This window comes from Sus scrofa, chromosome 12 (assembly GCF_054392235.1).
Source record: "Sus scrofa isolate SSC_HxYL_T2T_F1_AM1 chromosome 12, Sscrofa_HxYL_maternal_Yorkshire_Landrace_v2.0, whole genome shotgun sequence".
Taxonomy (NCBI): domain Eukaryota; kingdom Metazoa; phylum Chordata; class Mammalia; order Artiodactyla; family Suidae; genus Sus; species Sus scrofa.
In genome coordinates this window covers 51,617,917-51,629,719 of record NC_139394.1, presented here as the reverse complement: position 1 = coordinate 51,629,719, position 11,803 = coordinate 51,617,917, and the positions used below count along the sequence as shown (strand labels likewise).

Below are 11,803 nucleotides of genomic sequence, written 5' to 3'. Positions count from 1 at the left end.
CAGGAATCCCTTGGACAATCTCATACCCCCGGGAGAATGCATACACCCGTCAGAAGTGCTATTTTTTTGGTTGTTGTTGACCGTGCCCAGGGCAAATGGAAGTCCTCCAGCCAGGGAACGAATCCCAGCCACAGCTGCAAACTACACCACAGCTGTGGCAACGCCAGATCCTTGAGCCAGGCCGGGGCAATTGAACCCAAGCCTCTGTAGAGACCCATGATCCTGCAGCCAGATCCTTAACCCACTGAGCCATAGCAGAAACTCCCAGAAGTACTATTAATACATAATTATCTTAAAATTTCTCAAGAAGAGCAGGTGTTTTTCTCATTTTTCTTCACCAGACAATGGTTTTATTTTTAAAAAGGGAGGCATCTCCAAGTTTTTTTAAAAGATAATTTATTATTAAATGAAGAAGTCATAAAGCAAAATGGAGGGGGACAGTTGCCAAAGATAAATTTAAAAAGTCATTTTCATCAAATACTATTCCTAAGGTTAGAAACAGGACAAGTATCGAATGGAATACTGATTCTTTTTAAAAGATCTGTGATTTCAAAAGAGAATTTTCTCTGAAAATACAAATCATCCTTATTACATAAATGACATAATTTAAGAGTCTGAGAAAAAAGACTTTTTAATTCATAAGTAAACGGTAGTTCCCGGACACGCTTAGGAATGTTTGTATTTAATTGGTGGGGTCTTTAAAAAAAAAATCACTGCTTCTACCTTGCAAACCAACACGACTCCACCACTGATGGACGTCACTCCATCCACCTGCCCTGTCCCTTTATGTCTTCACACACACCCTTTCCTGCCACTTTCAGCAAAGCAGATTTGGAGAAAAAGGATTGGAACGAACTACAGTCAAGTCCCTAGTGAATAACTTAACGAAATCTGCTCTTCCATTCACATGACACACCTGCAATCGCTCACGACTTACTTTACTGATACATTTCATATCCAAAAATCTCATCTGTGCATCTCCAGTGGGCTGTGCTCCAAGGCCATGTTCTCCCACCCTCGTCTCCGGGGGCCGTGCCACTCACAACACTGCTCTGAGCTCATCCAGTGCCCCCCCCGCAAGCCAAAGCAAAACCTTGAGAATTCTCTTACCATAGTTTTGTTTTGTTTGGGGCCTCACCCGCAGCATTTAGAAGTTTCCAGGCCAGAGACTGAACCCAAGCCACAGCTGTGACTGCAGTGACTCAGTCCTTAACCCACTGAGCCACCAGGGAACTCTATCTCTTACCATAAATATTACATTTACCATTCATCTTAAATGACAAGATGATGAAATCAGAAAAGTCCACATTCATCAATAATGCCTGTGCAATTTTCTTTTCTTAACACAGGAGGCGTCTGCTGCTCTTCATGATGACAGGCGACTCTGGGGTCCTGGGGTGCCCCCTCGAGGGGTCCCTGTTGAGCTTCACCCTAACAAACGGGACCACGGAGCCGCTTGCAGGATCCACTGAAGGGATGCTTCTGAGCAGGTGCAGGACGGACTGAACACTATTAAATCTGAAGAGGACAGCAGACGACTTGGCCCGCAGGCCTCTGATGACGCTAAACGACAGGTGTCACCATCACACCTGGTCTCCTCAGAACAAAAGTTCCCGCCTGCCGTGGCTCCAGGGTACCCACCGAGCTATCAAGTCTGCCTGCAGGACCGATGGGAGCCGTCAGCAGAAGCCCAGAGACACAGCGTATGTCGGAGCTTCCGGGACTCGGCGAGCCCCAAGCCCTTGTCACAATGTGGATGGATTCAAAGGGAACAGCCACGGCCTGTTCTTTCCAACACCAGAGGAGCAAAAGCCACCCGCCACTTGGCTTTACTCAAAACCCACGGGGATGGGCAGGAGGAAGAACGGGCCGGGGGAGGTGGGGCAGGCAGGAGGCTGAAGGCCGGGCCCAGCCTGCATCCCGGCTTCTGCAGGATTCACAGACTCGCTTCTGGACCCAGCCAACACCAACACTTACACAAACCCCAACGCCGAGCCGCGCACAGACACCACGGCGCCCAGGCTTCGGGGTTCGATGTGCGACACTCCCTCTGCTGAATGCACCATTGCATCACCTGGGCTGGGGGCGGGGGGCAGAGGTCCTTAGACCTCAGGCGCCAGCAGAATTCCTCGGCAGCGCTGGCCCAAGGGCGCTGGAAGGACACCCACCTCGATGAACCAGATCACCAGCAACACCTACAGCCGCCTCCTCCCAGAGGGTGTCCAGTCCCGGGGTGTGGCCAGCGGCTCCCACCGTGAGGGACACCCCCTGGTGGGGTCCCCCCCAGCATGTGGTTTTCCCTAAGCAGTTTTTCAAAATAGGCCCTTTCTGGCCAGGGGGCCCGCGGCTCTGTTTCGCCTCATGAAAAAAAATAGGAAAGAATTTGGAAACCCCAAAATACATATCAGGAGAGTTACACAAGCCTGTGGAGACATTACCAGATGCCAAGGGTTCAAGGCGCTTCGCCAGGGCCTGTGCTTGGGACCCACCCGAGGAAGGAACTGGAACCAGGCCACCACCCTCAAACCCGGCCATCAGTTGACCTGATCCCTGTGTAGCTGTGAGGTCAGGGGGAACCTTTTCTTTTTTCTTTTTTTCCTTTTTTTTTTTAGAAAGCCTTCATATATTATGGTTTGGGGTTTTTTGATATCGCAAAAAAGATTTAGAGAATTCCAAGCGTTTCGGTTAACAGGAAATCCAAATGGAAATAAAAAAGAAAAAGAAAAGAAACAGAATGGAACTCAATTCTCTGCAGATTGAACCCATATGGGTGTCACAGCTCACTGAATTAGCACCACTCTCGCAGCAGTGAGGACACCCGGGGCTGAAATTTCTTCAAATTCACTTTTTCCATCTCAGAGATTTTGTTCCACGCTCTTCCTCAGACAAACTGACCAACGGAAGGGCTCCCCCACCTCCGTATTTCAAATCGGGGCCCTTTTCCTTTGGCTCTAGCTATCCTTTTACTTCCTCGTGAAATTGGGACTCTGGGGAAGCTATGCAGCAGCAGACGAGGAAACACACCCCTTCGAAAAACAATGCGAGAGCTCCCGCTGTGGCGCAACAGGATCGGTGCTGCTTCCGAGCACTGGGATGCAGATTTGACCCCCCAGCCCGGCAGAGTGGGTTAAGGATCTGGCGTTGCCCCAGCTGCAGTGTAGGTCACAACTGCGGCTCAGATCTGATCCCTGGCCCGGGAACTCCATATGCCACGGGGCGACCGAAACAAACAAACAAAAATAACAAAATTTGAAGGGAAAAAAAAAAAAAAAAAAGGTAAAAACCAAAATCTCTTTCTCATTGGAAGATACTGTGATGTTTTTTCTTCTGGGCTTAGACGAATCTCTGGGTCAGACGCTCCCGGGGCTGGCATGACCAGCAAGGGCAGCCTGGCCCAAGCCGACCAGGACGGGACGGCCGGTCCAGCCCCCAGCCTGCCCCAGTCAGCTCTCATCCGACAGGTAGTCGCCGCCCGCGAACTCCGCGGCTTCCAGCTCCACGCTGGACAGGAACCTCCTCAGGGTCTTGCGGCAGTTGTAATCCAGGGTGGTGGTGTAGACGGTTTTGGGGTACTTGGGGTAGACGATGGTGGTGCTGAGGAACCGGCTGGGCTTGTGCCGGGGCTCGAAGTGCACCTCGGCCTTGTAGTTGCGCCATGTGCACCTGGGGATGCAGGTAATGGTCTGGCTGCAGGAGGCCACGGCCAGGCCCAGCGGCAGGTGGACGTCGTCAATGAAGTGCCGCTCGGAGTCGTACTTGACCGAGGACGTGTACCTGGGCGGGAGACACAAGGCAGCATGAAGCCGCTCCTCTGAGCTGGGGGCAGAGGGGTCCCCCCTGTGACCTTGACCCTTGGGATGCGGTGACTCCAGGGAGAAGCCACACAGGGTTCAGGACGTGCTCCCTGTGTTGGGTGGGGGGGGGCAGCTGTCCTAAGCACTTTACTTCCAGGGTCTCGCTTAATCTACCCCAGAATCCTGGGAAGAGAAATCAGGCGCAGAGGTCACGGTCAGGGTGTGAGGGAGCTGGGGGGCCGGGACGCACATGCAGACCTGCAGGAGCCCAGGCTTCCCCGAAACTCACTCACGGCTCCTCAGGGCAGGCGGCAGCCCAGGGAGTCGGCGCCACGCACTTAAGCTTTGAGACCTTCGCCAAGTAACTGAGCCCCAAACCTGAGTTGCCCCTTCCTGAAACAAGCGCCCCGTCTCCCTGCAGAGGGTGTGAACACACAGCAACGCGGTGGGCGGTAAGTATTCCACAACCAGGCGGACGGTCCACCGGCGTGAGGTTTCTCCGTCCCCAGATGTGAACCATCAGCCCTTTAATGAGAGAATGAGGGAACCCGGGCCTCCTGAGTGCTGGTTCCGAATGCCCGGTGATGCCAAATACTTGTACCCTGTCCACCCTGGCCTTCAGTTTGGAGACCCCTCAAACCCGGGGACCCCGAGACCTGACCTTATCTATCAAAGCCAATTACAGGCTCGATTTCCATAAAATGAATGAACACCCACATTCCTCAGCGGCTACTTTCTTATGTTTTAAAAAGTCCTTCTTGGAGACGTGTGGTTGCCAAGGGGGCCGGGGGAGGGAGCGGGATGGACGGGGAGGTTGGGGTTAGAAGCTGCGAACTATTGTATTTAGAACCGATAAGCAATGAGGTCCTGCTGTACAGCTCAGGGAACTATATTCACTCGCTTGGGACAGAACGTGATGGAAGATGGCATGAGAAAAAGAATGCATGTATATGCACGACAGCATCATTATGCTGAACAGCAGAAATGGGCACAACACTGTCAGTCGACTATAACAAAAAAAGAAACAAAGGTGAAAAAAAATACATAAAAGTCTTTCTTGGGCAATTTGGGAGTTAATTTTTTTTGGCCATGCCCTTGGCATGAGGATGTTCCCAGGCCAGGGATTGAACCCTCGGCATAGCAGCAACATAGCAGCCGCTGCAGTCCCCAGATCCCTAACCTGCTGCAGCACAAGGGAACGCCTGCATTGTTTTTTTTTTGGAAGCAAAGCATGAATTCATTTCACTTCCTAATTATTGCATCTTCATAGAAACTAAACCCTGTACAATCCTCACACATGGAACAGCACTGCCCAGCCCCGACCCCCCACCAACCCCGACCCCCTGGTCAGGGAGAAAGGGTCAGCCCTCTCTTCAAAACGAGTCAGATGGAAACATCTATTCTCCTGCGCAAATAGGTTAAGAGGCCGGTGGAGGCAAATGTCATGAAGTCACGTCCCCATTTTGTTCAAAATACAAGCGTCTTGGGAATAAAAGGCCGAACTGCTCACCTCCAGAGCGGGGAGCCTCCTTTGTCCTGTGTCAAAGGGCCCTTTGTGTTCAGGCAACGGAAACTCCAGCTATAAAACCACCAGCTACCAAAAGTAAAATTCCTCTCTCTAGAAAGACCTATCTTTAACGGAGCCCCTGAATGGATCTCTGCCCCCACAGGGTCCTGGATGAGATCAATTCCCTAAGGAAGAATGGTTCTTGCCCAGTGAAATCAGCACCTGAGACAAGGTCACAGCACCTGGAAGGTACGGTGGGGTGGGGTGGGGGTGCGGAGATGTGGGAAGCGACTTCGGGAGGGAGGAATGACTTTATCGCAAAGTGTTAAATACCCATGGCCATCAGAGATGAAGGGCAAGGGGCAAGATGCAGGACTTAATGTATGGCATGATCTCGTTGTATCTTTTTTTTTTTTTTTTTAAGGGCCACACCCGAAGCATATGGACGTTCCCAAGCTAGGGGTGGAATCAGAGCTGCAGCTGCTGGCTTACACCACAGCCACAGCAAAACGGGATCCGAGCCGAGTCTGTGACCTACACCCCAGCTCAAGGCAACACCAGATTCTTAACCCACTGAGTGAGGCCAGGGATCGAACCTGCATCCTCATGAATACTCGTCAGGTTCTCAACCCACTGAGCCACAAGGGGAAGTCCTCCTTATTTTTTTTTTTTTTTAAATAAAAAAAAAAAGAAGCACAAAATGAAAAAAATAAATAAATAAAAAAATAAATAAATAAATAAGTGTACCCGTATCCAAATGGTTAGAATACAGAAAAAGCATCCCAGGAGCACCCACCAAACTTTAACAGTCTTTGGCATAATTTTGTAACTGACTATTTTTTTTAACAACAGGCATATATGACTGGAACACAACATGAAAATAAATAGAAAATGGAATCAGGGCCCACCACACTTACCTTACTTCCATCGGTGGTAAGGGGTCAAACTCCACTCCTTCGCCAAAGGACAGTGGGCATAACCTGGGCGAGCAGCCGGAGGCCAGGGGGTTGGGGAGGGAAGCCGGAGCCTGCGAGGACGGAAAATGCACCCTGAGTTAGAGCACAGGCCCCCTGAGGCCGTCCCCACAGAAGGTCCTGGCTCTCGCCTCCACCTGATTTGCGTCTCCCTCCTTACCTGCCCGGGGGAGATGCTAGAGAGGGGCTGACCCACGCCTGGGAAGGGCCCTGCACAGGGTGCTGAGAGGCCTGTTCAAATCCCAGGTGTATCAGACATGTGCTGTGTGCCCTGCCCTCGGCAGTCACATCCTATCCCCTGTGACCTTACCTGCACACCCAGGCGTGTCCCCTGCCATTGATGGGGTTTTTTGGAAGGATGAAAAGAGGAAAGAAATTCGAGCTCAGGGTCATGACCGTAGCCAGACCCCGAGGCCACCACATCATCCCGCAGAGAGGCGGTGTCACGGGGCCTGGAGCCGGGGCCTGGCTATCAGAGCCTTCAATTAGGCGCCCCCCGACCCTGTCATTGTCTCAGCAATGCTTCAGCAAAGGCCAAAACAAACAAAAAGAAATGCCACCCGGGATTTTTCTACCCTGAAGACTCAGTCCAACTCCCCCCACATCCCCTCCCTCTGGGGCGGACAGCAACGCTCAGCCCAGATGGAGCAGTCTGCAAACCCTCGGGTAAGACGAACGCCAGAAAGTTCTCTATGTCACCCTCCACTATCCAGAAAACTCAAAGAATCAGAGCACAGCATCCCAGCCGTGCACCACCTTCCAACAGGGTCAGAGCATCGGGCTTTCTGCTTCACCAAGCAGCCGGAGCAAGGGGGCCCATCCTCCACACAGGTGCGAGTTTTTTGCCCCATCCGACTGGAATCAGGGCTGCTGTGTTAAGCAGGCAGCTCTTTGGGTTCCTGGGAGCTGTCGCTTTCTTTGCTGATTTGAGAGAAGGACCTACACTTGGGCCAAGGTGTGGTGGTGGCAGCCCCGCCTCCATGTCTTCCAGGAAGCAGGCATTTCTGGAAGGTTGCCTCTAAGACGCTTATGTGACCAGGACAAGGTGTCAGGAGGGGCCACAGGGCGGACATGCAAAAGCCAGAAGGGACCAGGTAGATCAGAGAGAGAGAGGCAGGGGTCCTCAGGGTACCAACCTCAGCACCCTCGAGGGGAAAGGGGAGCAAGTCCCCACTGGGCTTGAACTCAGGGCAGTGGGGGGAGAGGGAAAGGTGTGGGCACGGCTGCAGCAGAGCTTTAGAAAAACTATAGCAGTGACAGTGGGCCCTGCTCTGCTCCCAGCTCTCTGGCTGCCACACCCCTCCCCTAACCTGGGGTGGACGGGCATCTTCCTGGCAGCCCTGGGGGCTGCAGGATGACACGGCCACCAAGAGGAGGTGGGTGACTCCCAGCACTCACAGAACAGCCTGCCAGCTATCCACACAGGCATTCTGTGTGGCTTCTTTTGCCCCTGGCTTCTCTCCTCTCTCACCGCTGCCCACCCAATAGACACCCCCTGAGCAGAGACCTTCCTCCAGTGCGGGCTGGGGGTGGGGCAGGCAGCAGGAATGACCACGGACACAACAAGGTGTCACCAGGGCAAGGGGCGAAGCCATGGCCTCTGGCCTGGCTCTGGGCAGCATCGAGGAAGAAGACTTCCCAGAGAAGGTGACAGGTCTGCCACTGAAAGGCCAGCAGGGGGTGGACAGGTGAAAAAGCCAGCTGGGTGTTGGGAGAGGGAGAAGGGGGTGGCCTGGGAGGGGAAAGGCACGGCCAGGTGGTGGGAGCAGCAGCAGAGGCCCCCCCGAGCGTGTATCTGCCTGTGGTCAGCGGATGTGGAAGATGAGGCTAGAAAGGGCCAGAGGGCCAAGGCTCTGAAGGCCAAGGTGAAGCAAGTGCTGCCTTCTAATGGACATGAGAGAAGGCACTGCTGTCCCCCTAGAGACAGGATCAGTGGTCAAGAATTCCACACACCATCAAAGTAGGTGGGTCCCTAAGGAGCGGCAGCGCCACTGACTCCTTCCTCCAGGGGAGCCGGCTGTAAATACCCCTCCTCGAGGGGGAGGGGGCAGGCTCCGAGCCCCACTTTGAGCTTGACTGTAGGCAGGATGTGGCCTCCTCTGAGCGCCAGGCAAAAGCAATAAACAACGCCACCTGAGCAATTCCGAAGGTAAAAGGGACCTGTGTTTGTTTTTTTCTTTAAATAACAATTTTAAAATAAAAGGATTCATTTTTTAACGTTTCCACCCACCTAAAGGCCTCCCACCCATCATGTGCCAGACAAGGGTTAGGTGACAGGACAAGAGGGGCCTCTCCAAGACCACTGAAAGTTTCCCAAGGCAGGCTCCCTTCGCTCTCCGAATCGGGGAGGCCGAGCACACCCCCTTCCCGAGACGGGCCAGGAGGGGGCAGGCCCGCTGGAGCCACCAGGGCGGGGTCAAAGGCCGGGGGTGCCTGGAGTTCTCTCTCTGGGTCCCAGGACCCCTCCAGCCCCGCCAAATCAGTAATGCGGCCCAGCCGCAGCCTGGCAGCCCCGGAGGCCACCACCCCGAAGGGAGAGGCAGCGGCTTGAGTCTCTCGGGGCTCCCGCGCCTCCCAGGCGATGACAATTTTCCAGCCACCGGCTCCAGCTGGCCAGGCTCTCGCCGCGCTCCCTCCCCGGGCTCCCGGCGCTGGCCATGCCGTCCCGACGGCGGGTGGCGGCGCCGACAGCGCGTCCCGGGCGGGCCGACAGGACGGCCAGGGGGTCTCCGGGGCCCGGGCGCCGGGGAATGGAAAGGATCGGAGGAAGGGGCCCAGGCGGGGCCACTCACCGGGGCCGCGGGGGTTGTCGCCGCGTCGGGCTCCAGCGCCCCGGGGGCGGGCGCGCGCTCCCCCCCGGCGCCGCCGCCGCCCCCCGCCGCCGCGAGCGCCCAGTGGCTGGGGCTGGGGCTGGGGGGCAGCCCCGAGTCCGGACTGTCCAGGACGCCGTCGCCCTTCTTCTTCGTGTCCACGAGCTCCGGCACATCCTGCAGACTCAGCCGGCCCACCATGGCGGTGCGCGCGGCGGGGCCGGGGCCGCTGCCCGCCGGCCGCCCTCCCTGCCCGCTGCCCGCAGCCCGCAGCCCGCGCGCCGTCCGGGTCTGCAGCCCGCGGGGCTCCTGGCCCCGCCCCCGGCCCCGCCCCGGCCGCCCGCGGGTCCGACCCGCCCGCCCGCAGTGGCAGAGCCCCCAGGCCCGGCGCCAGGGGCCGCTGCGCTCCCGCTGTGCGCCGCCAGCAGCTCAGCCTGCCCGGAGCGGCGGATCCCCGGCGAGGGGGTCCCCGGGCCGAACCCTTGCTCTGCCCAGCCCGCAGCCCCGCCGCAAGCGGACACGCGGCCCCGCTCACACTGGGCCTCGAGGACGCCTTGTCCCCCCTACCCCGGCCCAGCGGGCGCTAACACCCCGAGCCCTGGCGTCGGGGGGCAGCCAGAGGAGAGCCCCGGCCCGCAGAGGCCCGGGGGGCCGGCCGAACCCAGAGAGCAAACAACTGGAAATTATTAATAGTTAATGAGTCTCGTTTGGTTCCAGCCGCCTCTTGGCTCAGCCAGCCGGCCTCTCAGTCGGTTTCTGGCTCTCATTTCTGCCCCGGAGGAAAAGAGCGCCTACTCCGTTTATCCTCAGGGAGCTCCCAGGGGAGAGGGGGGCGCACATCACTTCCTGGCCTGGGTGCGTAGCTGAACAGGCCATGGCCACACTGGGCAGGGAAATTCTGTGTGGGCGCAGACTGGACTTGGAACCAGATGCGCAGGCTCAGCAGGCTGCTCACCCGCTCTCTGAAGGGCCACCAGGGGCTCCCTGGTGGGGGGCGGTCACAGCTTTTCAGACGCGGGGGGGGGGGGGGGGGCTGCTCCCTTCCTCCTTAGATTGACAGAGCAGCCCTATTTGAGTGGGAATTCAATGCAGTAGTAGAACCGGGCTGTTCTCAAAAAAAAAAAAAAAAAAAAAAAACCTAGAAAAATGTTTCTTACACATACCGCCCTGATTATCAGTAAGTATAGGAAGTCCCCACCCCGCCACTAGCCCACCCTACCCTGGTGGGGGTTTCTAATGGCCCTTCAGCTAAGCCCTCAAGCTGGAGCTGTGCCTGACCTAGCTGGCAGGTGCCAACTCTGGAGAGGAGAAATGCCCAGGGCTGGGGACGTCCCTGGCCAGATGAGAGGTGAGCCCTGCGCAGTCCCCACCATGATAGCCCAGTCTGTGTCCTTGCAAAAAACAAAGGATGCTTGTCCTGCTTGGGACCCGATGAAGTCCGAATTTAGAGCAAGTGAATGTTTGATATCTGCTGTCGAAGCTCAGCCCCCTACCCTCCTCACTCTTTGCTTGCAGGTAAAGAAACAGAGAAGGGGAGTTCCCGTCATGGCGCAGTGGTTGACGAATCCAACTAGGAACCGTAAGGTTGCGGGTTCGATCCCTGGCCTCGCTCAGTGGGTTAAGGATCCGGCGTTGCCATGAGCTGTGGTGTAGGTTGCAGACACGGCTCTGATCCTGCATTACTGTGGCTGTGGCGTAGGCCGGCGGCTACAGCTCCAATTAGACCCCTAGCCTGGGAACCTCCATATGCCACGGGAGCAGCCCTGGAAAAGGCAAAAAGACAAAAAGAAAAAAACAGAGAAGGAACTCAACTTGCCCCAAGTCACACAGCTGCTACAAGGCAGCTTGCTGTAACAGGAAGCCCAGGGCCATCGCTTTCGTGGCCAATAAAACCTGGTACGTGCCTGTGTGCTGTGGGAATAGGATTCAAAATCAAGGCTGCACAGTCCTGGATCGGAGGGTCGTGCAAGGATGTCCTGTAATCAGTGGGTCTTAGACACTGAACCAACTATGCAGCCACACTTCCCTACCCCTGGTGGCCTCACCAAATGCACACCCCAGGCTCCCCACCCCAATCTGGGGCATCACAGGAGGGATCTAAGAACTTCCTGTGGAAAGGTGGTCTGCTGGCAGTGGGAGGACTCGGCGCCCACCCAAGATCCCAGGAACTCTTCCCTAAGCCTGACCAGAGGCAAAAGGTGTCCAGGAAGATAGACTGCAGTTGCTCCAAGTCACTGGTGGCCTTCAAGGACATCAGGAGGAGGAGGATAGGACTGAGGAAGGCCAGCGGCTAGGCAGTGCAGCGCTGGCTCCATCCAGGCTTGGAGCAGTTTCAATTGCCTTGGAGGGATCTCCTCCTGGAGTCCAGGAGGAGGCCTGCAGAGCCACCTTCTGAGGGGAGCTCTGAGGGGTTCGATTATTCACATTCTGACAAAGATCCATGGAGACATCAGAGTGGCCAAAGAAGACAAGGGAGAACGAGGTTGCCACATTTGGAGGGTCCAGGCGGGTCAAGGGGACACCTTTGAGGCATCCCCTTCCTCCTTGGCACTGGGGTCACCAAGCCCAGGACTTTACACAGGCATTGTGGCCATCAAGCTGGACCCAGGAAGCATCTATGTACCGAGCTCCATCCTAGGAGAATTCTGTTTCATCCCCAAGGCAAGCTCTCCCCAGCTCCAGAGGGGCATCTCAGCTTTACACAGAGATCAGAGCATC

The 11,803-nt window shown here is 55.9% G+C and overlaps 1 protein-coding gene and 1 pseudogene across 1 annotated transcript; both read right to left on the bottom strand.

Annotated features, from left to right (window-relative positions):
* Window positions 1–318: 318 nt before the first annotated feature.
* RFLNB (refilin B) lies at window positions 319–9,396 on the bottom strand. Its single transcript, XM_003131818.5, has 3 exons — window positions 9,068–9,396; window positions 6,219–6,328; window positions 319–3,774 (listed from the first exon to the last, which is right to left on the bottom strand). The coding sequence occupies exons 1-3, from the start codon at window positions 9,284–9,286 to the stop codon at window positions 3,444–3,446; spliced, it is 660 nt and encodes a 219-aa protein (XP_003131866.1). The 5' UTR covers window positions 9,287–9,396; the 3' UTR covers window positions 319–3,443.
* On the bottom strand, window positions 4,648–5,691 carry LOC146398300 (uncharacterized; annotated as a pseudogene).
* Window positions 9,397–11,803: the final 2,407 nt, after the last annotated feature.

What these genes read in the sequence shown, in the direction of transcription:
- RFLNB (XM_003131818.5), bottom strand. Translation starts at nt 9,286, where the DNA reads ATGGTGGGCCGGCTGAGTCTGCAGGATGTGCCGGAGCTCGTGGACACG. An exon ending in CGACAACCCCCGCGGCCCCG is followed by an intron (nt 6,329 to 9,067) that starts GTGAGTGGCCCC and finishes CCGTCCTCGCAG; the next exon opens with GCTCCGGCTTCCCTCCCCAA. An exon ending in TTACCACCGATGGAAGTAAG is followed by an intron (nt 3,775 to 6,218) that starts GTAAGTGTGGTG and finishes TCTCCCGCCCAG; the next exon opens with GTACACGTCCTCGGTCAAGT.